A 27,082-nucleotide genomic window follows, 5' to 3' on the forward strand; every position below is an offset into this window, starting at 1 on the left:
TGAGACAAAACAATAAACCTGAACTGTAGAGAGGCAGTGATCGTTTGAAGTAAGAAAATTGTGAGTTATATTGTTGCTTCCTGAAGTGTGGTTCCAGTGGTCCTAGTACTCTGACATCAAGCCTGAACTGTGCAGCCCCCGAGAGTAGCTACTGCTCCTTTTTCATTTCTGTATTCCCAGCATCTAGCACACAGCAGGGTTTTACCTTTCAGTAAAGGTTTTAGAATTCCTGTCCAACAAAACTTGGAAGGTTTATAGAATCATCTCTAGGGACAGTTTAAAAAGCTGCATACTTATATTACTCTTCTGTGATTATACCTGTTTTAAAGCATTTGTATTTCTTGTAATGCAGACCAGCCAAATTTTTTTCTTAATTTAGCTTTTGAAAAAAAGAACAAAACAGAAGACGGTCATGTTTAAAAATTATTTTGGAATGTTATTTCAAAAAAAATAATATAATATTTATACTTCACGTATTTCTAAAGTACTAGGTTTTAAATATTTATGGCATTGTAAATTTATGAGTTTACTGACGTAAGCCACATTATTGAAATTTATTGGGAAACATTTGATTATTAAGCCTTGCATGAATTTAAAGTTCAGAGTAGAAATTGTGCTCTTACATATAGGAATTTTCAACTAATTTTTGTAAGTACTGTGTGTCTACAATTAAATAGAGACATTTGACTGTAACTTTCTAGTTGGAATGACTTAAGAATTCAAACTGTTTACCTCCTTCCTTAGCCTGAATGGTACTTGGCTCAGGTACTTATGTGGATTGGGAACCACACTCAGTTTCTGGATGAGAAGATTCAGCCAATATTAGACAAAGTAGGCTCTTCGGTAAATGCAAGGGTAAGAGACTTTGTCCAAAGCATTTCAGTTTTAGAGTTGTAGGTGTCCATGAATAACTTGTCATTTTCATTACCTTATGCTTATGTATATTTTTTTAGCTTGAATTTTCTCGGGGCCTTATGATGCTGGTTCTTGAAAAGTTAGCTGCTGATATTCCTTGTCTGCTCTATGATGACAGTCTCTTCTGTCATTTGGTGGATGAGGTGCTTTTGTTTGAAAGAGAACTACACAGCGTTCATGGCTATCCCAGCACTTTTGCTAATTGTATGCATATTCTGTCAGAAGAGACCTGTTTTCAGAGATGGTTGACTGTGGAGAGAAAATGTAAGTGCTCACGTGGCCGTGGGGTGGGGAGAGATGCCTCTTTTTTGCGTATATAAATTTTCTCTAGTTCTGGGTAGAAACTAGAGCCATCTATATTTTTCTTGGTTAGGGTTTACCAAGTTGCCTTCAGAGATCATCTTATTTTCTTTTCTTCCCATCAAGCTTCAGTTTTTCCTAGAATTGCACTCTACAGGTTTCTAGGGTAGAATATTCAAGCCAGTACAGTATATAGTTAACTGTTTTATAGATTTTACGTATAGTATTTCTGTTCTTGCTGGAATCATTTTGGATGTGGCTTGTCTAGTGAGTGTAACTATTTTGAAGATTTTGGGTAGGTACGGCAGGGAGAAGTAAAATATCTTATTTAACCCTAGAATAGAGCATGTTAAATATAGTACAACTAGTAGGAGGTTATAGATTTATTTTTTCATAGAAAAGTTACCATTCCTAAGAGATTATGAGTTGAAAGATTAGGAATTTGTAATCTAACAATCTGTAACTAGTTGTTTGACATAATCCTTTTTCCTGCTTATTAGTTGCTGTTCAAAAAATGGACTCAATGCTCTCGTCAGAAGCTGCCTGGATATCCCAATATAAGGATATCACTGATGTGGATGAGATGAAAGTTCCAGACTGTGCAGAAACGTTTATGACACTACTCTTGGTTATAACTGGTAAGTACAGTCTTTTAAGATATAACTTTTTTTTTTTTTTTTAAGTACTAACTCTTAACAGACTTGGGGTTGCCAAGGGGTGGTGGGGGGTGGAGGGATGGATTCCATTATGTGATAAACCATAATGGAAAAGAACATGAAAAAGAATGTATATATGTATAACTGAGTCACTTTGCTGTATAACAGAAATTAAATACAACATTGTAAATCAACTATACTTCAATACATAAAATTTAAAAAGTAGATGAAAGTACTGAATCTTCACATGGTACTTTTCAAGTAGTTCGACAAAATATATAGTGGTTATTATAATATCTTCAAATTCAGTTTCTATTTTGGCAGAACTCTAGCACAGCATTCCAGCTTTTAGATTTTTAGTAATCTAAATAAGATCTTAAACATTAGTTTCCATGAGGGGAAAATTCCTGAATCGTTACATAAAAACAAATAAGAATTTAATTTTATTACCTGAAATCTCTTGCCTTTCAACTTTCTGAGTGTCTTCAGTAAATGGTGATTGACCTAAATGTTATATATTATTTTCTTCACCTCGATATATCAAAGATTGTAGGACAATAAAATAATAAAGTAACTTTAGGGATTGGAATAGTAATAGGACCTCTTCTATGGTGCAAGAATGTTCTGGCTGGAGGGTGGCCCAGCCACCTCTAGCCCTGGTTTGTCTGCAGCCATCCATGTTGCCCCAGGGCACTGCAGGCCTGCTGGTTCTCCAGGTGCCACTGAGCCCTCACTGCCACTATCCTGTGTCTTGTCCATTGCTTGGGCCTGTCTAGTAACCTGAAAAGGTGTCATTCCAGGCCAGTCAGTAAATTCTATATTCTAATTGTAAGAAAAATATGAAAAACACTAAAATACAAAAAAATTTAGCAAAACTGATTAAAAATTTTTTTTTATTATGGAAATTTTCTACTATATATAAAAGTAGCATAACGAACCTTCAGTAGAATCTGTTACTAAGGTTTAAAACTGTCACTTTTCTATTATGTGTTTTTCTCCCCCCAAAATCCAGATTTTTTTCCCCTGAAGTATTTTAAAGAATATTTCAGACATCTTAGCGTTTCTCCTATAAATCCTTAACTATGTGTCTCTTTTAACCTATCCTAGTTCCTCCTTCCTTTCTTAAAAAATGTCATTTATTTGTTGAAGAAATAGAATAGTTTTGGTATATAACTTTCTCATATGCCTTTTTAAAATACTGAGGCATAACTTTTGAAATTGCAGTATAGTTAATTTACAATGTGTTAGAAGCATAACTTACATACAGTGAAATGCATAAATCATTAGTATACAGATCAATGAGTTTTGACAAATACCAATACTTGAGAAACCCACGTCCTTAGAGAGTTTAGAAATAGATCCATACTAGAATGGTTGATCGATTTTTGACAAAGGCACCAAAGCCAGTCAGTAGGAAAAACCTATAACTATGTCATGGATGGTACCATAAACCTTCGTATGTCTTGTTAACTTTCTCCACAGACAGATATAAAAATCTTCCCACAGCTTCCAGAAAGCTGCAGTTCCTGGAGTTACAGAAGGACTTAGTAGATGATTTTAGGATACGATTAACACAGGTGATGAAAGAAGAGACTAGAGCTTCCCTTGGCTTCCGATATTGTGCAATTCTTAATGCCGTGAACTATATCTCAACAGTACTAGCAGATTGGGCTGACAATGTTGTAAGTTAATCTTTTATATTAAGTAATATATTAGTAACTTGAACAGTTTTACCATTTGAAATGTTGAATCTGTAGCAAGCAAAAATACACGTTAGGCAGAATCACAGTTGGGCCAAACTTAGGAGGTGTGATTAAAGTACATATTTTTCTCATTCAAGTCTCAAATGGTTAAATAATCCTGATATTTTAATCATTGGAAAAGCCATCTTTTTGTGAAATTGTTGTTTATAAAGTGAACTATTTTCCTTTTTTAGACTTTGAACTTGGTAAATGTCATGAATGGTAATTGCCATCTCGCGAAAAGCTAAGATTGTATAATGGTGTCAAAATCAATAAAGTTCAAGACTTTAAGGAAAATAAAAGAATAACATTTGATACCTTTTTAATGCCTTCGAAACATGACAAATTATGAAGAGTCATAAAAATAGAAACATTTTTTAACCTAAGTATTTCATACATTAAAAAATTATTTAATATTTTGTTTATTTTCAAACATATTCAAGAGTGAATAGAATGGTAAAATGAACTCCCATGTGTCTATCACCCAGCTTTTTTTTTAATTTGGCTGTGCCACATGGCATATGGGATCTTAGTTCCCCAACCAGGGATTGAACCTGCACCCACCCTGCATTGGAAGTGTGGAGTGTTAACCACTGGACTACCAGGGAAGTCTGCACCCAGCTTCTTATACCAATTGTGTTTCATTTAAACCTTTGCTCTACCCCCATGTGGGATTATTTTGAAGTAGATCTCAGATACATTTCATGGTAAATATTTTCGTATGTATCTCTAAAAGATAAGAACACCTTTTTTAAAAACACAACACCAGGGGACTTCCCTGGTTGTCCAGCGGTAAAGAATCCGCCTTCCAGTGCAGGGGAAGCGGGTTCAATCCCTGGTCGGGGAACTAAGATCCCGCATGCTGCGGGGCAACTAAGCCCGTGTGCCACAACTACTGAGCTTGTGTGCCTCAATGAGAGAGCCCGCATGCTGCAACTACAGAGCCCACATGCCCTGGAGCCCACACGCCACAACTAGAGAGAGAAAACCTGCACGCCACAACTAGAGAGGAGCCTGCATGCTGCAACGAAAGATCCCGCATGCCGCAACTAAGACCTGATATAGCCAAAAAAAAAAAAAACCAAACAAACCAATACCATTATCACATCCAAAAAAATTAACTAATTTCTTACCCTGGAAGGTATATTTTAAATAAATCTAAAAATCAAAACCCTGGATTTAGTAACAAGTACTGTGAAAGGCCTTTTACCTCCAAGGATTTTACTTATCCTTCCTTTCTCCATGCAGAGTCCATGTGTTGGCAGATTTGACCTGCCTAAATATAATTATTAACTAGTACTTTATTTTTACTCTTTTTATTACTCCAAGGAATATACTGGTGATCAGGGCTTTCGGTAACCAGATTTTCTTATATGTACTTCCAACTAAAAGTGAAGAAACTTAATTAGTCTTTATAGCCTTAACATAAATAGATTAATTCCTTTAGCTGTTTTAGATATTAAAATGATTGCAGAAGGCCTCCAAGACCTCCTCCTTCTTTTTTTTTTTTTTGTGGTACGCGGGCCTCTCACTGTTGTGGCCTCTCCCATTGCGGAGCACAGGCTCCGGACGCGCAGGCTCAGCGGCCATGGCTCACGGGCCCAGCCGCTCCACGGCATGTGGGATCTTCTTGGACCAGGGCACGAACCCATGTCCCCTGCATCAGCAGGCGGACTCTCAACCACTGCGCCACCAGGGAAGCCCCAAGACCTCCTTCTTGGACAGGGTGTCCTCAGGTTAGGAATCACTGTTCTAAGATCATATGTGTGGATACAAAAATCCAGCAAGGCCCATGAAGTACATTTCATGGCAGAAAGCATTAACACAGGATTAAGATGACCATAAAACAGTAAAATATACATTTAATGGTGAAAAAACTATACTGAGGATAATGAATATGAAGACACATTATAAATATAAGTATTATGTGTATAATTGTGTCATTAAATGAAAATAGGAAAATAAAACAACTATAATTTTAACTAAAGACTTAAAAACATCCCTTTTAAAATGTGGTAAAGTGGGAACTGAATAATTACAGAGTTAATTAGAAAGATTGATTAACTGGAGATTGGTGGTAAGTCCACAGTATACTAAGGGAAACACAATTTTTGAGTGTGTCCAGCTGAGTCACAAATATGAACAAAGGTAAATTAAAATTTCTATACATTGTCAAGTCTTAATGTAATAAAACAAAAATTAAAAGCAGAAATGAAATATAGCCACACACAGGCATTTAAAATATTCAATGCCTGAATTAGAAAGTCTAGAAAACATTACAAGAATATATTTTAAATTATGAATTTATGACAAAAATTGTATACTGCTAGCACATTATATGGAAGATATTTTCCTTTACTGTGAAAGAAAAAACAAAATGAAAAAGTCTTTATCAGGGTAGTAAGCCAAAAAACTAGGAAACAAAAATAAATATACTAATAACAGATATAAACAAGATAAATACCTAATAAACACAATCATAGTTTATTCTAATCTAGACTCTTTGGCTGGGACTTTGTAATTATTTAAAGCCTTTTCTACAAAAATGTTAACTGAAATACATGTGCATATCATTCTGCTGAGCAAGGAAAATAATTATATCATAAAATGAATATAAGTGGAGTGTAATGATGAATGCATTTATCTTTATAAAGTCACCTAATCAAAATACATTCATTCATTCATTATGTACTTTTATGTGTCATGTTCCAAATTTTAGTAAGTGCTTTATTCACTCACCCCACCACAGCGCTCCATTTTCTGCTAAGCTTTTTCGTGAAACAAATTGTCATTCTTGATTCTTATGCCAGTGATTTTAATAAGAGACTCATTCAGGGCCACATTTTTAGCTTCAATGAAATATTTGTGGAACATCATTAACTACTTTACTCAGTGCCATAGTCTGTTAACAAAGATAAACTGGTCATCATCCCTAGCCTTAGAAAATTTATAATCTGATACTGAATTAACTGGGTCCTTCTGTCAACAGAGAAATAACCAAATTTTAGAGTTGACTCTTCAAGTCATGAATGAATTTTGTGTTTCGTATGTTACTATGGTACAAATTCTGTTTAACATCAAAAATCATTTACGGCTTCCCTGGTGGAGCAGTGGTTAAAAATCCACCTGCCAATGCAGGGGACACGGGTTCAATCCCTGGTCCGGGAAGATCCCACATGCCGCGGAGCAACTAAGCCTGTGTGCTCCAACTACTGAGCCCACGTGCCGCAACTACTGAGCCCACGTGCCACAACTACTGAAGCCCGTGCGCTTAGAGCCCATGCTCCGCAACAAGAGAAGCCACGACTGTGAGAAGCCCACGCACGCGATGAAGAGTAGCCCCTGCTCACTGCAACTAGAGAAAGCCTGCGCACAGCAACGAAGACCCTACACAGACAAAAATAATTAATTAAAAAAATCATTTAATCACATTCACAGTCCTTCAGCCTGTGAATGCTCTAAATAAAAATCATGTAAGCTCTTGTATTACACAGAAAAAAGTAGAGTTCACCTTCCATTCATTTAGATTCTCCACTAACAGCTGTCTGTCCATTGCCAGACTGTGCTAAGCCTGACATAACCCAGCCATTCAGAATTAGGAATTTTTCAGTCACAGGTGACAGAAACCCAGATTCACACTGGCCTAAGGAGGGGAGTGGGGTGGCATGAGGAGGTGAGGAATTTGTGTAACTGAAAGGATTAGGCATGGCTGCCCTAAAGTTGTTCATTTCTGGCTTCACTCGTAGGCCGGCTCTGGTAAGTATGACCATGGGTGGCTCCAGGCTCCCGCGGTCCATGAGCAGCCTCAGAAGGACACTGCCACTTCCCTGACGGCTTCAGCAGAAGTGCCAAGATGGCCTCTCACATGTCATCCCTCAACAATCCCTAGTAGCCGTGCCCAGTCCCCTATTAATAGACATTTAGGTTGTTTTTAACGTTTTGCTAATTACCCACAGCATTGTTTTCCTGTAGGGAAGAAAGAATACTACTAATTCTACCTAAAATAATATTGTAAAAAAAATGACATTTTAATTCTGTTAACTCATGTATCTTCTAGGTTTACTACAACTCTCAATCTGTGTCTAGAAACACATGAGCACGTAAAGAAGGTAGCCATTTAGGGGAATGCAAATCAAAACCACAGTGGGATGCCACTTCATACAAACTAGGATGGCAATAATAAAAAAGACATAGTAACATTTATTAGCATGACGTGGAGAAATTTGAACCCTCACTCACCGCTGATGGGAATGTAAAATGGTACAGTTGCTGTGGAAATAGTCTGGCAGTTCTTCAAAAGGTTAAACATAGATTTAGTATATGATTCTGCAAATCTACTCCTAGGTATATATCCAAGAGAAATGAAAACCTATGTTTGTGCAGAAACTGTACACAAATGTTCATAGCAGTATTATTCATAAAAGTGGAAACAACCCAAATGTCCGTCAACTAATGAATCGGTAAATATAATGGAACATCATTTGGCAATAAAAAGAAATGAAATACTGATACATATTACAACATTGTTGAACCTTGAAAACATTATACTGAGTGAAAGAAGCTAGTCACAAAGAACCATAGGTTGTATGAATCCATTTATATGAAGTGTCCAGAACAGGCAGGTCTAGAGACAGAAAGGAGGTTCGTGGTTGCCCGGGAACAAGGTGGGGGTGGGGTGGGGAACCACTAGGAGGGGTTTGGGGGATGATGGCAGAGAGTGTGGGATTTCTTTGTGGGGTAATGAAAACGTTCTAAAATTCACTGTGGTGACATGCACAACTCTGAATGTACTAAAAGCCACTGAACTGTATACTTTATTTTTAAATTTTATTTATTTATTTATGGTTGTGTTGGGTCTTCACTGCTGTGCACGGGCTCTCTTTAGTTGTGGCGAGCGGGGGCTTCTCATTGCGGTTGCTTCTGTTGTTGCAGAGCATGAGCTCTAGGCACGCCAGCTTCAGTAGTTGTGGCACGTGGGCTCAGTATTTGTGGCTCATGGGCTCTAGAGCTCAGGCTCAGTAGTTGTGGCACACGGGCTTAGTTGCTCCGCGGTAATGTGGGATCTTCTTAGACCAGGGCTCGAACCTGTGTCCCCTGTGTTGGCAGGTGGATTGTCAGCCACTGCTCCAGCAGGGATGTCCCTAAACTGTATGCTTTAAATGGGTGAACTGTACGGTACATGAGTTACATCTCAAGCTGTTAAAAAAGTATCTTAAACATGTTAACATATTTTTGCTTTCAGTTCTTTCTACAACTTCAACAGGCAGCATTGGAAGTCTTTGCAGAGAATAACACTCTCAGTAAATTGCAGCTGGGACAACTGGCCTCTATGGAGAGCTCTGTCTTTGATGACATGATTAACCTGTTAGAGCGTTTAAAGCATGACATGCTGACCCGGCAAGTAGACCATGTTTTTAGAGAAGTTAAAGATGCTGCAAAATTGTATAGAAAAGAAAGGTAAGTTCTCTGTACTTTCTTATAAGTCAACTCTCAACTCCAGTTTGATAGAAGTTAAAAGGTGACATGCAGTCAGATTTCCAAAGTGTCTAGATAGCACAGAGCTTGGCCTTTTGCACTCCAGACTTTTAACTGTTTCTAAAATATATTCAGACATTCTTAATCAGAATAAACTGATCATAACTTAACCTTCAGATGTGTCTGTAAGTCCAGCGAGCTGGTGTCTGGTATGGGGTTGAATGCCTCGCCTGTCACCCACTGACAAAGCAAGGTGCTGCTGTAGTACCTGTGCATGCCTGTGCTATAGTTTAGTCCACTCTCATGATTCCTGTGACATCTGTTACCTCCCAGACGGTGAGCTCCTTGAGCGCAGGCAATGTCTGTCCTAGCAGTCCTGTCACACAGAGGACTTGTTATCAGTTTGGAAGTGTTATTAGTCCCTGTTGTTTTGCTGAAAATTAGAGTGTAAAATTAGCTGATGTCTTAAATGTAAATACATTTTACATTTTAACTCTTATATCAGTAAGTCATATTAAAATTGGGGATTTAAAAAATTTATCATCCTCATTGAGTAAAGAGTATTTCATTGAGAACTAAAATATAAACATAGGTACAGGGAATTCCCTGACGGTCCAGTGGTTAGGACTAAGCACTTTCACTGCCAGGGCGTGGGTTCAGTCCCTGGTCAGGGAACTAAGATCCCACAAGCTGTGTGGCATGGCCAAAAAATAAAATTAAATAAACAAACAAACATAAGTACATTTATTTTCTGAGAGAGCTTTTAATGTTGGGCTGCACATTTTTCCTTATCCAAAATGCCCCAGGACAGTGCACTTCCCCACATTTAAAATGATTTGTTAAATCTTGAAAAATACAGAGAGATGAAAAATTTCATGATAAAAATTAACGTGCTTCAGGCAGTGCTGTTTCTCTTTTTTCCAGGTGGCTGTCCTTGCCATCGCAGTCAGAGCAGGCAGTGATGTCCCTGTCCAGTTCGGCTTGCCCCTTACTGCTTACTTTACGAGACCGTTTACTTCAACTGGAGCAGCAGCTCTGCTTCTCCTTATTTAAAATCTTCTGGCAAATGCTTGTGGAGAAGCTGGACATATACATCTACCAAGAAGTAAGTAAGAGTAGACTGTATGTTGGGCTGTGATGGTAGAGGCAACTGCTATTTGAATTGTCCTCTTTTGCAGATAATTCTTGCCAATCACTTCAATGAAGGAGGAGCAGCTCAGCTGCACTTCGATATGACTCGGAATCTTTTCCCTTTGTTTTCCCACTATTGCAAGAGGCCAGAAAATTATTTTAAACAGTAAGTGCAATATTTAACAATTAATTTTGATGTATCACGTTGTTAGAGGAAGTTGATTCATTTTTTAACAGCTTTAGGGTTCCAGTGATGTTAAATATATATTGCATCAGTTAACAGTTTAAAGTATTCATTATGTACCAATAATACAAGATGTGACCCATGACCCCAAAAACTTGACCAGAACTGGATATAAATGATATGTTGGGCTTTGTTTTCTAACACTTGGTGTAATGCTCCTATGTGCTTATTACTGGGAAATAAATAGAAAATGAAAGCAAATGCAGTTCTGCCATATTCAATAAATAGAAGAAATTTGAAATATATTTAGTACTGAATAACAGGCCAGGCCTGAAGAAAATTTGTTTTCTTAAACATTTGATATTAATTTTGGTTCTAAGTATAATTATAAATGGATGTAAGAGAATTCTTACAAGTATTTTTAGAAATTGTTGATGTAAAATTTAAACTATTTAGGTTTTTGAGATTATAAAGTATTCCTTTTAAACATAAAATGAAAGTTTTTTTGCTCATTTCAGTAAGGTATCTATTTCTGCTTTTTTTTAGTATTCTACTTTTCTGCTTTTATTTTGTCCCTTAATTTTCTCTTTTCCTGTATCCTAATGTACCTGAAGTCTTAGCTACATTTAATAGACTGTTACTATCAAGTATCACATTTTGGGAAATAATGGATACGTACTGAAAACAATGATCCTAGTACCTTATAGTAATCTAATGAAATATAAACTCTGTACATATACAGTCAAAACACGTTAAAAGAGCCAAATAGCTAATCCATAAATAGTTTTTATAAACTATAAATGATATGATCTAGCAGTGCAGGGTAGTTGTTTAGTTTTTCAAAATGAAATTGTTACAGGGTAGGGCTTCCCTGGTGGCGCAGTGGTTGAGAGTCCGTCTGCCGATGCAGGGGACACGGGTTCGCGCCCCAGTCTGGGAAGATACCACATGCCGCGGAGCGGCTGGGCCCGTGAGCCATGGCCGCTGAGCCTGCGCGTCTGGAGCCTGTGCTCCACACCGGGAGAGGCCACAACAGTGAGAGGCCCGCATACCGCAAAAAAAAAAAAAAAAAAAAAAAAAAAATTGTTACAGGGTAATATGGGATGATATAGATAATGGAGATCTCATTTATCTCCAGCTTTTTTTTTTTTTTTTTAAACAGTGTAAAAGAAGCCTGTATTGTTTTGAATTTGAACACTGGTTCTGCCCTACTTCTGAGAGATGTGCTGCAGTCAACTTCAGGGCAACCTCCTGCCACAGCGGCATTAAATGAAGTCGGAATTTATAAACTGGCTCAACAAGATGTTGAGATTCTACTTAATTTGAGGACAAACTGGCCTAACACTGGAAAATAAAGTGTCTTTTTTCCTTTTGGGGTTTTTTGTTTGTTTGTTTTTTAATAAAGAAGCCAGAGCCAGTTGGATTTCAAGTTATATGATGAAGTTCTGAATTAATGAAACCGAACAACTGAAAACTGTATAGAATCATTTATTATCTTGGACTTACAGTGTTATTAAAATGCTGACCATATTTCCTGGGTCCTCTTGTTCCTAAGAAAACAAAAACAAAAAGCTCAGGAGCCATGAAAACTCAGAGTAATTCCATTTACAAATATAAATGATGAATATGTCTGTTGAATAAAATACAAGAGCAGAGATAATAAATTATAATCAACCTTTAATTTTCTTTGCCAATTCAGGGAGACTGTTGTAGATAATCTAACATAACAAATAAACTTATAAAAATCACTCTAAAATGTATGTTTAACTCTATGACATAAATCACAGCAAGATCCTTTTTGACCCACCCCCTAGAGAAAGGGAAATAAAAACAAAAATAACCAAACCGGACCTAATGACACTTAAAAGCTTTTGCACAGCAAAGGAAACCATAAACAAGGCAAAAAGACAACCCTCAGAATGGGAGAAGATATTTGCAAATGAAGCAACTGACAAAGGATTAATCTTCAAAGTATACAAGCAGCTCATGCAGCTCAATATCAAAAAAAAAAACCCAATCTAAAAATGGGCAGAAGACCTAAATAGACACTTCTCCAAAGAAGATATACAGATTGCCAACAAACACATGAAAGGATGCTCAGCATCACTAATCATTAGAGAAATGCAAATCAAAACTACAATAAGGGGCTTCCCTGGCGGCGCAGTGGTTGAGAGTCCGCCTGCCAATGCAGGGGACACAGGTTCGTGCCACGGTCCAGGAAGATCCCACATGCTGCGGAGCAGCTGGGCCTGTTAGCCATGGTCGCTGAGCCTGCGCGTCCAGAGCCTGTGCTCCGCAACAGGAGAGCCACAACAGTGAGAGGCCCACGTACTGCAGGAAAAAAAAAGAAAACTACAACGAGGTATCACCTCACACCGGTCAGAATGGCCATCATCAAAAAATCAAGAAACAATAAATGCTGGAGAGGGTGTGCAGAAAAGGGAACCCTCTTGCACTGTTGGTGGGAATGTAAATTGATACAGCCACTGTGGAGAACAATATGGAGGTTCCTTAAAAAACTAAAAACAGAACTACCATACGACCCAGCAAGCCCACTACTGGGCATATACCCTGAGAAAACCATAATTCAAAAAGAGTCATGTCCCACAATGTTCACTGCAGCTCTATTTACAATAGCCAGGACATGGAAGCAACCTAAGTGTCCATCAACAGATGAATGGGTAAAGAAGATGTGGCACATATATACAATGGAATATTACTCAGCCATAAAAAGGAATGAAATTGAGTTATTTGTAGTGAGGTGGATGGACCTAGAGTCTGTCACACAGAGTGAAGTCAGTCAGAAAGAGAAAAACAAATACCGTATGCTAACACACATATATGGAATCTAAAAAAAAAAAAAAAAAAGGTTCTGAAGAACCTAGGGACAGGACAGGAATAAAGACTCAGACATAGAGAATAGACTTGAGGATATGGGGAGGGGGAAGGGTAAGCTGGGACAAAGTGAGAGAGTGGTATGGACATACATACACGACCAAATGTAAAAGAGCTAGTGGGAAGCAGCTGCATAGCACAGGGAGATCAGCTCTGTGCTTTGTGACCTAGAGGGGTGGGATAGGGAGGGTGGGAGGGAGATGAAAGAAGGAGGAGATATGGGGATATATATATACGTATAGCTGATTCACTTTGTTATACAGCAGAAACTAACACACCATTGTAAACCAATTATACTCCAGTAAAGATGTTAAAAAATAAAATAAAATAAAATATGTTTATAATTGAAGTTCCTGTATCTAGTTTGGAAATACACTATATTTCCCCTAAGAAAACATACTACGAGATAGTGACTGAAATAGGATTGCTCTCATTTTCTACAAATGTCTTTCCATTCAGAATACTTCCTAGTTCCATCCCATGTGACAGTGGGCAATCCTTGCTTTGTGGATGAAACACTTCAGCTAGAGCACTGTGCTACCATCATTCTCTGGGGTAGGTGATGTAATTAAACAGTTTTTGTTGAATATTTATGTAACTAATGATGAGATGAGAATCTTACTTTCTTTTTTCTTCTAACTTCTCCTTGGCCTTGGATTATGTTAAATAAAACTTTTAAACAAACTGAGCTAGATTAGCTAGAGGCTTCCAGGACTATCAAGTTTTATTCCCTCGGGGTTTTTTTTTTTTTTTTTTTTTTCTGACTTAGCATTTAGTTAGTACTTTTCATGCTGTAATACCTCAAATCCGAAATTGTCAGGCTGGCATGCAGCCTGTACTATTGATAAACATTTACGAAATCATTTTTAGGAAGTATTTTGAGAGAAATTTTATTACTCTATATACAGAGATTTTCCAACTAGTATATTGAGCTTAAAGCTTTTCTGTTAGTTTTTCTAGCAGATCGGGGCTTCTCTACCTCATTCTTTGAGAATTGCTGGGGTTTCCCAGTGAGAAAAGAAGGAAGCTGCCTCTGGATCCTCCTAACCCCAGCATCCTCTCCCTCCCCTCCCCCCAGGCTTAGAGAGTACTGTCAGCCCTGCCTGTCTTCACTTTCTAGTCAGCTGAAAGTTTCAGGGGAATGAAATGTTTCTATCAGAAGGTAGGAACCTTTGTTTTAAAATGTATTAATTGTACTTCAAAATCATTCCATGTTATTTAAATATTAGTCATTTAAAAATAAACTTACACTTCACGCATGAATTTTTCACAAGTTATTCCATGTCCATCATCTTTTAAAACTTCATCTGCAGTATACAGACCCAGGGTTTTTAGGGCTATGAGAATAAGAAGAAAGGAAAATTTACAAAGTGAGAATTAGTTTCAGCTAGGGAAATTTACGGAATGACTACAAATTATTACTTCAATTTGTAGAAGATACTGACCTTCTTTATACTGTATAAATGATATTGATCCTTTATTCGAGGAGTCCAGCATCTGAAACATGGCCGCAACGTTAGAGTTATCCATAAAGAAAGGGAAAGCCACGCCTGATACTTTGGCAATTCTCAGCCGTTCCAATAAAGATATTAAAAACTCTCTTGGTTTTTCTGTAAAAGAATAGTTCCAATTCCTTCTGATATGAAATTAAAATATGTCACAAGTGGAAATAGTCATGTAACAATTATTAAATACCTATATTTGAAGAACCGTACAAGGCACTGGGAATATAGGCCTTGCTTGCAGGAAAGGCAAGACAATAAACAGTTAAATAATTACATACAAAAGTGCCCTACTCCGGATGACTGAATAAAAATGTCCAAAGACGGGATCTACGCATTTTTCAAAAAAGCTCCTCAGGTGACTCTTAATTTATAGACAGAGTTGAAAACCCTCAAAATGGAACAGCGTGATGCAGGAAAAAAGGCCAGCTAAAAGAAGGAAAAAATAGGTTTTAAAAAACAAACACTTAGATTAATATAGTCCTCCAATTAGGAAGCATAAATGTTCATTCCTAACATAAGGGCAGTATTTTGGATAAACAGGCTATCTTTCATCAAACAATGTGAGAAATGAAAAATCAAGATCAATCCACTTTTCAGAAATAGTGCAGGTTAGTTATGATAATAAAAGAAGCCAAAAGAAGTAAAAATGGTATGGCTTAGATGAGGAATGTTCCATCTGCTCCATCACGGTACTTCAATCCTAGGATTTAGTAGGACCCTGTGTGTGTGTCTGTGTCTGTGTGTGTGTGTGTGTGTGTGTATTTTAAAAGTCTTTTAAAAACTCTGTCACGGAGAATTTCATACATATAATAAAAGTAGACAGAAAAGTATAATGAACTCATCACCAACTTCAACTGTTCAGTTTTGTGGCTCGTCTTATTTCACCATGATCCCACCTGGGTCCCCTCTTCCTGTATTATTCTGAAGTAAATCACAGCAATGACATTTCATTACTGAATGTTTCAGTGTGCATCTCTAAAAGATAAGGACCCCCTTTTCTCTTTTTTGTTGAGCTATAACTGACATAAAGTTGTGTAAGTTTAAGGTGTGCAATATGTTGCTTTGGTACCTTTATACTGCAGTATGATTACCGCTGCAGTGCCAGCTAATAGTTCCATCACATCACGTAAGGATCATGGCTTTTCTGCAGTGCTAACAATTAAGGTCTAGTCTCTTAGCAAGTTTGATGTGTCCAATACAGCATTGCTCTCTGTAATCACTATGCTGTGCATTAGATCTCCAGGACTTAGTTATCTACTAGTTGCAAGTTTGTACCCTTAAACAACATCTCTCCTATCCCGCATCCCCCAGCCTCTGGTAACCAGCATTCTACTCTGTTTTTAGGAGTTTGGCTTTTTTAGATTCCACATGTAAGTGATATCACACAGTATCTGTCTTTCTCTCTTTGACTTATTTCACTTATCACAATGTCCTCAAGGTCCACCCATGACAGCTGTTCTAACAGGTGTAACTTGATATCTCATTGTGGTTTTAATTTGCATTCCCAATGATTTGTGATATAGAGCATCTTTTCATGTACGTGTTGCCATTTGGATGTCTTCTTAGGAAAAATATCTATTTAGTTCCTCTGCTCATTTTTAATCAAATTGTTTTTTTGTCATTGAGTTCTATGGGTTCTTCATTTATTTTGGATACTAGCCCCTTATCATATATATGATTTGCAAATATTTTTTTCCCATTCCACAGACTGCCTTTTCATTTTGTTGACTGTTTCTTTTGCTGTGCAGAAGTTTTAAAGTTTAATTTGGTCTCACTTGTTGATATTTGCTTTTGTTGTTTGTGCTTTTGGGGTCATATCCAAAAATCATTGACAAGACCAATGCCAAGGAGCCTCTTCCCTGTGTTTTCTTCTAGGAATTTCACAGTATCAGGTCTTATGTTTAAGTCTTTAATCCATTTGGAGTTAATTTTTGTGAATGGTGTTAGACAGGGGTCCAGTTTTCTTTTTCTGCATGAGGTTATTCAGTCTCCCCAACAACATTTGTTGAAGAGGGGACTCCTTTTTCTTTTTTATGTTACCACAATACTGTTATTGTGATACAATTTACACATCTAACAAAATTCTTAATGTTCTCAAATAGCCAGGCATTATTCAAATTTCCAGTTGTCTGACAAATGTCATAAATTGTAAACACTCTTTAAAAATCAGTAATCAAACAGAGTCCACACATTGTGATAGGTTATGTTTTTAAGTCTCTCTTAATCATATAGGTTTCTCCTCCGTGTATTTCACTCCTTGGAATTTATGTGTTGAAACTAGAAGTAGGCAGACTTTTAATCTAATATAGTGCCTTTTTTTTTGCAACTTTTAATACATTATAGCAGCCAATAGGTTACTAAGGCAATCACATCATGTATGTAGTTTTCTGTCATTTCTTTCTGAACTATATAACAAACTTAGAAGGAGAAAAATGTCCAAATTTGATTTCAGCTCACTACATTTCTTTTTAAGGCTAGGATACGTAAATAATGCTGATGGTATGTTACTCCGATGAAGATTTGTTGCTGTATATCCTTCAGACTACATGAGGTGCTATATCTATATTTGGAATTGATAATTTATACTCCACCCGCTTCTAAACATGTTTTGAAAATGCTTACAACGTAAGTATATATAATAAAGATATAAATTTTTTAAAACATGAAGGGAAGAGCCAAATGGCACTAACCACTTAAGTTACACAAATGTCAGCTGAGAATGACCATCAGTTCTTCAAGGGAGACATGCTTCAAGTTCAAAGTTGTAATACTAATAGCTAGTATTTATTGAGCCCTTACTATGTGCCTGGTACTATGATAAACATTTTCTTTGGCTTACTTGATTTTCTCCTCACGACAGTCACTTGCTCAAGGCCACACAGCCAGTGTGAACCCAGTCAGTGTGCTTCCACAGCTCCGAGATTCTACCACACTCAACTACCTCAGACATGGGAAGCACCTGCGACACCCAAACCTAGTCAGTCATGACAATCTCTCCGGAGTCTTTCTCCTCAGTAGCTCTCAAAGTCATCTGATCCCCACCACTGCCACACAACTGCCTCCTTAAAAAAACTTCTGACTTCTTTAAAGTCATCCCCTAAAAATATATACTCCCTCCTTCCACAGCATAGAATTGCCACTGGGAAGGGCTGCCCGGCCAGGGGCTATATTTCCCAATATACCCTAGAAAAGCCCAGATTTTCCTACCAAATGACTTCAGATTATGTCAAATTTGGCTGTTAAATGAGTTATGAAAATCTGTTGGGTTTCAGAGCTTCTAGAATCTAGGGATCAAGGATGTGGGACTGTGGACGTGTTCTTACAACAGTAATAGCCCAACCACGCTGTGAAGTCTTATTTTCCATTACTCCCTTACAATTCCAAGGTTTTCAGACTGAGATACATATCATAATGCCAGAAGCTTTGCAAAGACCCAAGATAAAGATAGTGTTTCTTCCTGAGCATCAATCATACAATAGTGAGTAATATGGATCATATTAGAAGTGGATATACAGGGACTTCCCTGGTGGTGCAGTGGTTAAGAATCCACCTGCCAATGCAGGGGACATGGGTTCAAGCCCTGGTCCAGGAAGATCCCACATGCCATGAGCAACTAAGCCTGTGAGCCACAACTACTGAGCCTGCGCTCTAAAGCCCATGCTCTAGAGCCCACGAGCCACAACTACTGAGCTCGCGCGCCACAGCTACTGAAACCCACATGCCTAGAGCCTGTGCTCCGCAACAAGAGAAGCCACTGCAATGAGAAGCCCGTGCACCGCAACCAACAGTAGCCCCTGCTCACCGCAACTAGAGAAAGCCAGCGTGCGGCAACGAAGACCCAACACAGCCAAACAAAAACAAAAACAAAAAAACCTTTTTTTTTTTTTTTTTTTGCGGTACGCGGGCCTGTCACTGCTGCGGCCTCTCCCGTTGCAGAGCACAGGCTCCGCCGCCATGGCTCACGGGCCCAGCCGCTCTGCAGCATGTGGGATCTTCCCGGACCGGGGCACAAACCCGTGTCCCCTGCATCGGCAGGCGGACTCTCAACCACTACGCCACCAGGGAAGCCCCAAAAAAACCTTTTAAAAAATAAGTAGATAAATAAAAGAAAAGCTACTTAAAAAAAAAATGGATATATGGTAGTTCCCCCTTATCCATGAAGAATACATTCCAATACCCTCTGTAATGCCTGAAACCACATGATAAAGTTTAATTTATAAATTAGGGATAGTAAGAAATTAACAACTAATAATAAAATCAATTATAATGATCTACCATAATAAAAGTTATATGAATGTGGTCTCTCTCAAAATAACTTACTGTACAAATTTAATGCCTTTTCCATCTTAACTAAGCACTTACGCACTGTGGCTGTAACCTTTTCAGTCTGAACTACAACAGCAAAACTCAAATGAATTTCTTTTCCTTCTTCACAATTTCACAATTTCACAATTTCACAGGCTCTGGAGCCTGCGTGCCACAACTAGAGAGAAAAAAACCCACATGCCACAACTAGAGAGAAGCCCATGTGCCACAATGAAGATCCCACGTGCCACAACTAAGACCCGTCGCAGCCAAAAATAAATAACTAAATAATAAATAAGATCTTAAAAAAAAAGAAATGGTGAACAAAGGTTTTTCTTTACCTTTGATGTAATCTGCCTAGGAAACAAAAATGTAGGTCTTGGGCTTTCCTGGTGGCGCAGTTTTAAATAATCTGCCTGGCAATGCAGGGGACATGGGTTGGAGCCCTGGTCTGTGAAGATCCCACGTGCCTCGGAGCAACTAAGCCCGTGCACCACAACTACTGAGCCTGGCTCTAGAGCACACGAGCCACAACTACTGAGCCCGTGTGCCACAACTACTGAAGCCCGCAGGCCTAGAGCCTGCGCTCCGCAACAAGAGAAGCCACTGCAATGAGAAGCCCATGCAAGAAAATGAAGAGTAGCCTCCGCTCGCCGCAACTAGAGAAAGCCTGTAAGCAGCAATGAAGACCCAACACAGCCAAAAATTTAAAAAAGATGTACGTCTTATGAAAATAATTTACTGTGCTTCACGTTGTCATTATCAGGTCTTTGACTGTATAAAAAAAATCCGACTCTTATAGAATTAAAAGAGCTAATTTTTGTTTGGTTGGTTTTTTACAACTATATAACTTTCTGTATTTGCCTTTGAAATCTTTTGTCACTTTGGTTGAATGGATAACTAAGTACTGTTTCACAGTGACCTGTGATTCTATTAGATCACATATTTTCAATGTTTTGACATTTTAAAAAAACTTCCCAAATCAAATTCTGAATGAAGCTAAAAGAGAAATATTACTTAGGCTTATTTGATATATTAGACTGCATGGGAAACATCGTCAAATAAAAAGTAATATTTAACCTTCTTAGGTCATATTTATAAGGGATATATATCATTAAAATAAGTAATTCAGAAATTATATGAAATTCTTAAAAATCTATATCCTGGCATAATGTTATCAGTCATAATTCCAGCTATTATCTTAAAACATTATATATCATAAAAGTAACCAAATTTCCTTGTCAATTGCATCATTTTTGGTGTGTGTATGTGAACACTTACCAGGTCTTTAACCATGACTATTTTTAGGTCTTTTGCCACTCACAGTTATTGTTTTACTGTGATGCTTTTGCAAAAATGTTCCTAAAAAGTGCTTCATCTTCAAGAAGATTCATGGAAAAGACTGAAAAGTAAAGGTTTCTGATAATTATAAAATCATATTATTGAACTGGGTAAGAATTTCTAGAACTCTAGTGGAAAACTGATTCATAAAGCTGCCTACCAAGATCAAGCAAAATAAGAATTAATTATGTAAGACTGAATGAACTGATTTTAATTTTTATGATTTAATTTAAAACATTGCTGGTTCTTTAATGTTTTGTTTTCCAGATTTAAAGAGGCCTCTTTTCTCCTCTCTTTTAAGCTGTCTATAACTTATTGCAATTTGGTGAAGTATGTATTTGCAACAAAGGTTGAAACATTTATCTTTTTCTCCCTACCTGATTCCTCCAGAATTTTGAAACTCTTACTAAATATTCTTATTTTTCATGACAATATATATATTTGCACAATGGAAACAATGGACAAGTCCTTGGCTTGGCTTCTTAGCCTAAAGAGACTTTAAAGGTCTAATCTGAGATTCCTTATGAAAAGCTCCAGCAAAGCAGATTTAAAAGAGTCCATACAAGCCTCTTAGATAACCTCATCTACCAGAGGGCAGACAGCAGAAGTAAGAAGAATGACAATCCTGCAGCCTGTGGAACAAAAACCACATTCACAGAAAGACAGACAAGATGAAAAGGCAGAGGACTATGTACCAGATGAAGGAACAAGATAAAACCCCAGAAAAACAACTAAATGAAGTGGAGATAGGCAACCTTCCAGAGAAAGAATTCAGAATAATGATAGTGAAGATGATGCAGGACCTCGGGGGAAAAAAATGGAGGCAAAGATCGAGAAGATGCAAGAAATGTTTAACAAAGACCTAGAAGAATTAAAGAACAAACAAACAGAGATGAACAATACAATAACTGAAATGAAAACTACAGTAGAAAGAATCAATAGCAGAATAACTGAGGCAGAAGAACGGATAAGTGACCTGGAAGACAGAATGGTGGAATTCACTGCTGCGGAAGAGAATAAAGAAAAAAGAATGAAAAGAAATGAAGACAGCCTAAGAGAGCTCTGGGACAACATTAAACACAACAACATTCACATTATAGGGGTCCCAGAAGGAGAAGAGAGAGAGAAAGGACCTGAGAAAATATCTGAAGAGATTAGAGTCAAAAACTTCCCTAACACTGGAAAGGAAACAGCCACCCAAGTCCAGGAAGCACAGAGAGTCCCACACAGGATAAACCCAAGGAGAAACACACCAAGACACACAGTAATCAAATTGGCAAAAATTAAAGACAAAGAAAAATTATTGAAAGCAGCAAGGGAAAAATGACAAATAACATACAAGGGAACTCCCATACAGTTAACAGCTGATTTCTCAGCAGAAACTCTACAAGCCAGAAGGGAGTGGCATGACATACTTACAGTGATGAAAGGGAAGAACCTACAACCAAGATTACTCTACCCAGCAAGGATCTCATTCAGATTCGATGGAGAAGTCAAAAAACTTTACAGACAAGCAAAAGCTAAGAGCATTCAGCACCACCAAACCAGCTCTACAATAAATGCTAAAGGAACTTCTCTAAGTGGGAAACACAAGAGAAGAAAAGGACCTACAAAAACAAACCCAAAACAATTAAGAAAATGGCCATAGGAACATACATATCGATAATTACCTTAAATGTGAATGGATTAAGTGCTCTGACCAAAAGACACAGGCTCGCTGAATGGATACAAAAACAAGACCCATATATACGCTGTCTACAAGAGACCCCCTTCAGACCTAGGTACACATACAGACTGAAAGTGAGGGGATGGAAAATGATATTCCGTGCAAATGGAAATCAAGAGAAATCTGGAGTAGCAATACTCATATCAGATTAAATAGACTTTAAAATAAAGAATGTTAAGACTTTAAAATAAAGAATGTTACAAGAGACAAGGAAGGACACAACATAATGATCAAGGGATCAGTCCAAGAAGAAGAGATAACAATTATAAATCTATATGCACCCAACATAGGAGCACCTCAATACATAAGGCAACTGCTAACAGCTCTAAAAGAGGAAATCAACAGTAACACAGTAATAGTGGGGGACTTTAACACCTCACTTACACCAATGGACAGATCATCCAAAATGAAAATAAATAAGGAAACAGAAGCTTTAAATGACACAGTAGACCAGATAGATTTAATTGATATTTATAGGACATTCCATCCCAAAACAGCAGATTACACTTTCTTCTCAAGTGCACATGGAACGTTCTCCAGGATAGATCACATCTTGGGTCACAAATCAAGCCTCAGGAAGTTTAAGAAAATTGAAATCATATCAAGCATCTCTTCTGACCACAACGCTATGAGATTAGAAATGAATAACAGGGAAAAAAATGTAAAACCCACAAACACATGGAAGCTAAACAATACGTTACTAAATAACCAAGAGACCACTGAAGAAATCAAAGAGGAAACCAAAAAATACCTGAGAAAAATGACAATGAAAACACGATGATCCAAAACGTATGGGATGCAGCAAAAGCAGTTCTAAGAGGGAAGTTTATAGCTATACAAGCCTACCTCAAGAAACAAGAAAAATCTCAAGTAAACAATCTAACTCAAATCAATAAAATTAGAAATGAAAAAGGAGAAGTTACAACAGACACCGCAGAAATACAAAGCATCCTAAGAGACTACTACAAGCAACTCGATGCCAATAAAATGGACAACTTGGAGGAAATGGACAAATTCTTAGAAAGGTATAACCTTCCAAGACTGAACCAGGAAGAAATAGAAAATATGAACAGACCAATCACAAGTAATGAAATTGAAACTGTGATTAAAAATCTTCCAACAGGGCTTCCCTGGTGGCTCAGTGGTTGAGGGTCCGCCTGCCGATGCAGGGAACACGGGTTCGTGCCCCGGTCCGGGAGGATCCCGCATGCCGCGGAGCGGCTGGGCCCGTGAGCCGTGGCCGCTGAGCCTGCGCGTCCGGAGCCTGTGCTCCGTGGCGGGAGAGGCCACAGCAGTGAGAGGCCCGCGTACAGCAAAAAAAAAAAAAAAAAAAAAAAAAGGAATTAAAATCTTCCAACAAACAACAGTCCAGGACCAGATGGCTTCACAGGGGAATTCTATCAAACATTTAGAGAAGAGCTAACACCCATCCTTCTCAAACTCTTCCAAAAAATTGCAGAGGAAGGAACACTCCCAAACTCATTCTATGAGGCCACCATCACCCTGATACCAAAACCAGACAAAGATACTAGAAAAAAAGAAAATTACAGACCAATATCACTGATGAATATAGATGCAAAAATCCTCAACAAAATACTAGCAAACAGAATCCAACAGCACATTAAAAGGATCACACACCATGATCAAGTGGGGTTTATCCCAGGAATGCAAGGATTCTTCAATATACGCAAATCAATCAATGTGATATACCATATTAACAAATTGAAGAATAAAAACCATATGATCATCTCAATAGATGCAGAAAAAGCTTTTGACAAAATTCAACACCAATTTATGATGAAAACTCTCCAGAAAGTGGGCATAGAGGGAACCTACCTCAACATAAAAAAGACCATATACGACAAACCCACAGCAAACATTATTCTCAACGGTGAAAAACTGAAAGCATTTCCTCCAAGATCAGGAACACGACAAGAATGTCCACTCTCACCACTATTATTCAACATAGTTTTGGAAGTCCTAGCCACGGCAATCAGAGAAGAAAATGATATAAAAGGAATACAAATTGGAAAAGAAGAAGTAAAACTGTCACTGTTTGCAGATGACATGATACTATACATAGAGAATCCTAAAGATGCCACCAGGAAACAACTAGAGCTAATCAATGAATATGGTAATGTTGCAGGATACAAAATTAATGCACAGAATTCTCTTGCATTCCTATACACTAATGATGAAAAATCTGAAAGAGAAATTAAGGAAACACTCCCATTTACCACTGCAACAAAAAGAATAAAATACCTAGGAATAAACCTACCTAGGGAGACAAAAGACCTGTATGCAGAAAACTATGAGACACTGATGAAAGAAATTAAAGACGATACCAACAGATGGAGAGATATACCATGTTCTTGGATTGGAAGAATCATCATTGTGAAAATGACTCTAGTACCCAAAGCAATCTACAGATTCAATGAAATCCCTATCAAATTACCAATGGCATTTTTTTACAGAACTAGAGCAAAAAATCTTAAAATTTGTATGGAGACACAAGAGACCCCGAATAGCCAAAGCAGTCTTGAGGGAAAAAAATGGAGCTGGAGGAATCAGACTCCTTGACTTCAGACTATACTACAAAGCTACAGTAATCAAGACAATATGGTACTGGCACAAAAACAGAAATGTAGATCAGTGGAACAAGATAGAAAGCCCAGAGATAAACCCACGCACCTATGGTCAACTAACCTTTGACAAAGGAGGCAAGGATATACAATGGAGAAACGACAGTCTCTTCAATAAGTGGTGCTGGGAAAACTGGACAGCTACATGTAAAAGAATGAAATTAGAACATTCCCTAACACCATACACAAAAATAAACTCAAAATGGATTCGAGACCTAAATGTAAGACCGGACACTATAAGACTCTTAGAGGAAAACATAGGAAGAACACTCTTTGACATAAATCACAGCAAGATCTTTTTTTTTTTTTTTGGTGGTGGTATGCAGGCCTCTCACTGTTGTGGCCTCTCCCGTTGCGGAGCACAGGCTCCGGACGCGCAGGCTCAGCGGCCTTGGCTCAAGGGCCCAGCCGCTCCATGGCATGTGGGATCCTCCCGGACCGGGGCACGAACCTGTGTCCCCTGCATCGGCAGGCGGACTCTCAACCACTGCGCCACCAGGGAAGCCCACAAAATCTTTTTTGATCCACCTCCTAGCGTAATGGAAATAAAAACAAAAATAAACAAATGGGACCTAATGAACCTTAAAAGCTTTTGCACAGCAAAGGAAACTCTAAACAGGACAAAAAGACAACCCTAAGAATGGGAGAAAATATTTGCAAATGAGTCAATGTACAAAGGATTAATCTCCAAAATATATAAACAGATCATGCAGCTCAATATTAAAAAAACAAACAACCCAATCCAAAAATGGGCACAAGACCTAAACAGACATTTCTCCAAAGAAGATATACAAATGGCCAAGAAGCACATGAAAAGCTGCTCAACATCACTAATTATTAGAGAAATGTAAATCAAAAGTACAAGGAGGTATCACCGCAGACCAGTTAGAATGGGCATCATCAGAAAATCTACAAACAACAAATGCTGGAGAGAGTGTGGAGAAAAGGGAACCCTCTTGCACTGTTGGTGGGAATGTAAATTGGTACAGCCACTATGGAGAACAGTATGGAGGTTCCTTAAAAAATGAAAAATAGAATTACCATATGATCCAGCAATCCCACTACTGGGCATATACCCAGAGAAAACCATAATTCAAAAAGACACATGCACCCCAATGTTCATTGCAGCACTATTTACAATAGCCAGATCATGGAAGCAACCTAAATGCCCATCGACAGACGAATGGATAAAGAAGATGTGGTACATATATACAATGGAATATTGCTCAGCCATAAAAAGGAACGAAATTGGGTCATTTGTTGAGACGTGGATGGACCTAGAGACTGTCATACAGAGTGAAGTAAGTCAGAAAGAGAAAAAAAATATCGCATATTAACGCATATATGTGGAACCTAGAAAAATGGTACAGATGAACCAGTTTGCAGGGCAGAAATTGAGACACAGATGTAGGGAACAAACGTATGGACACCAAGGCAGGAAAGTGGCAGGGGCGTGGGGGTGTGTGTGTGATGAATTGGGTGATTGGGATTGACATGTATTCACTGATGTGTATAAAATTGATGACTAATAAGAACCTGTTATAAATAAGAACCTGTATAAATAAGAACCTGTATAAAAAAATAAAATTCAAAAATTCAAAAACAAACTAAACTAATGTATTTCCTGGTTCAATCTGAAATAAAAATGTGTGGTTCAAGCATTTGAAATAGAAAAAAAAAAAGAGTCGATACAATCACTGTTCTTAATGCAGTTACGCAAATAATCAGATCAAGTTTATTGAAACGACTTAATTTGCAAACAAATTTCTCTTACTGGTTATCGTTTATAACACTCGGGATGATTACAGAAAGAAAAATTATGTTTTAGTAATACACGTTTGTAGATATCAGATTTTAGTATTGTTAACCCTCTTTGAGGTTTTGTTTTCTATCTGTAAACTGGACTGGATCCTGAATTCTTCTAGTTTCTTCCAGTATTTGACTAGAACTCTCCAAACTAATATTTCCAATTTTCTCCCACTCTTTTGACTCCAAATCACAATGAAACTCAAGTGCCCTTTTCCCAAAGCCATACAAGTTAAAGCTGGACAACTTGACATAAACCTCAGAGAAATCACAACAGCTCATGAGTGGGCAATCTGCATGCTTGTTTTTACATGGCCACTCAGAAGCTCGGCAGGCACATTCAAACTGCAAGGAAAATCCATTAGACTGTCACTGCCATCCTCATTCCACCATCTGGAGATGCTTCAAACTCAAATCTACAAATTTTCTCGAATGGCTGCTCTCCAAAGTCAGAAACTG

General features: G+C 37.9%; 2 protein-coding genes across 3 annotated transcripts in view; one reads left to right on the plus strand and one right to left on the minus strand.

Annotated features, from left to right (window-relative positions):
* The window catches only part of RINT1 (RAD50 interactor 1), a 25,019-nt gene extending 12,868 nt beyond the window's left edge, over positions 1-12,151 (plus strand). The window contains exons 8-15 of the mRNA XM_082632418.1: positions 745-855; positions 954-1,179; positions 1,716-1,853; positions 3,354-3,553; positions 8,856-9,070; positions 10,013-10,193; positions 10,267-10,385; positions 11,566-12,151. Coding sequence (XP_082488544.1) covers positions 745-855; positions 954-1,179; positions 1,716-1,853; positions 3,354-3,553; positions 8,856-9,070; positions 10,013-10,193; positions 10,267-10,385; positions 11,566-11,758 — 1,383 coding nt within the window. The 3' untranslated portion in view covers positions 11,759-12,151. The remainder of the gene's footprint in view (positions 1-744; positions 856-953; positions 1,180-1,715; positions 1,854-3,353; positions 3,554-8,855; positions 9,071-10,012; positions 10,194-10,266; positions 10,386-11,565) is intronic.
* EFCAB10 (EF-hand calcium binding domain 10) overlaps positions 10,098-27,082 on the minus strand; it is a 19,608-nt gene continuing 2,623 nt past the window's right edge. The window contains exons 2-5 of one of the 2 annotated variants that reach the window (XM_082632420.1): positions 14,744-14,908; positions 14,548-14,635; positions 11,910-11,953; positions 10,098-10,183 (exon numbers count right to left, since the gene is read on the minus strand). In XM_082632420.1, coding sequence (XP_082488546.1) covers positions 11,917-11,953; positions 14,548-14,635; positions 14,744-14,908 — 290 coding nt within the window. In that variant the 3' untranslated portion in view covers positions 10,098-10,183; positions 11,910-11,916. Of the gene's footprint in view, positions 10,184-11,884; positions 11,954-14,547; positions 14,636-14,743; positions 14,909-27,082 lie in introns of those variants that run through there. The other variant, XM_082632419.1, reaches the window with a different exon arrangement.

Source organism: Mesoplodon mirus (assembly GCF_964341445.2).
Source record: "Mesoplodon mirus genome assembly, chromosome: 9".
NCBI lineage: Eukaryota > Metazoa > Chordata > Mammalia > Artiodactyla > Ziphiidae > Mesoplodon > Mesoplodon mirus.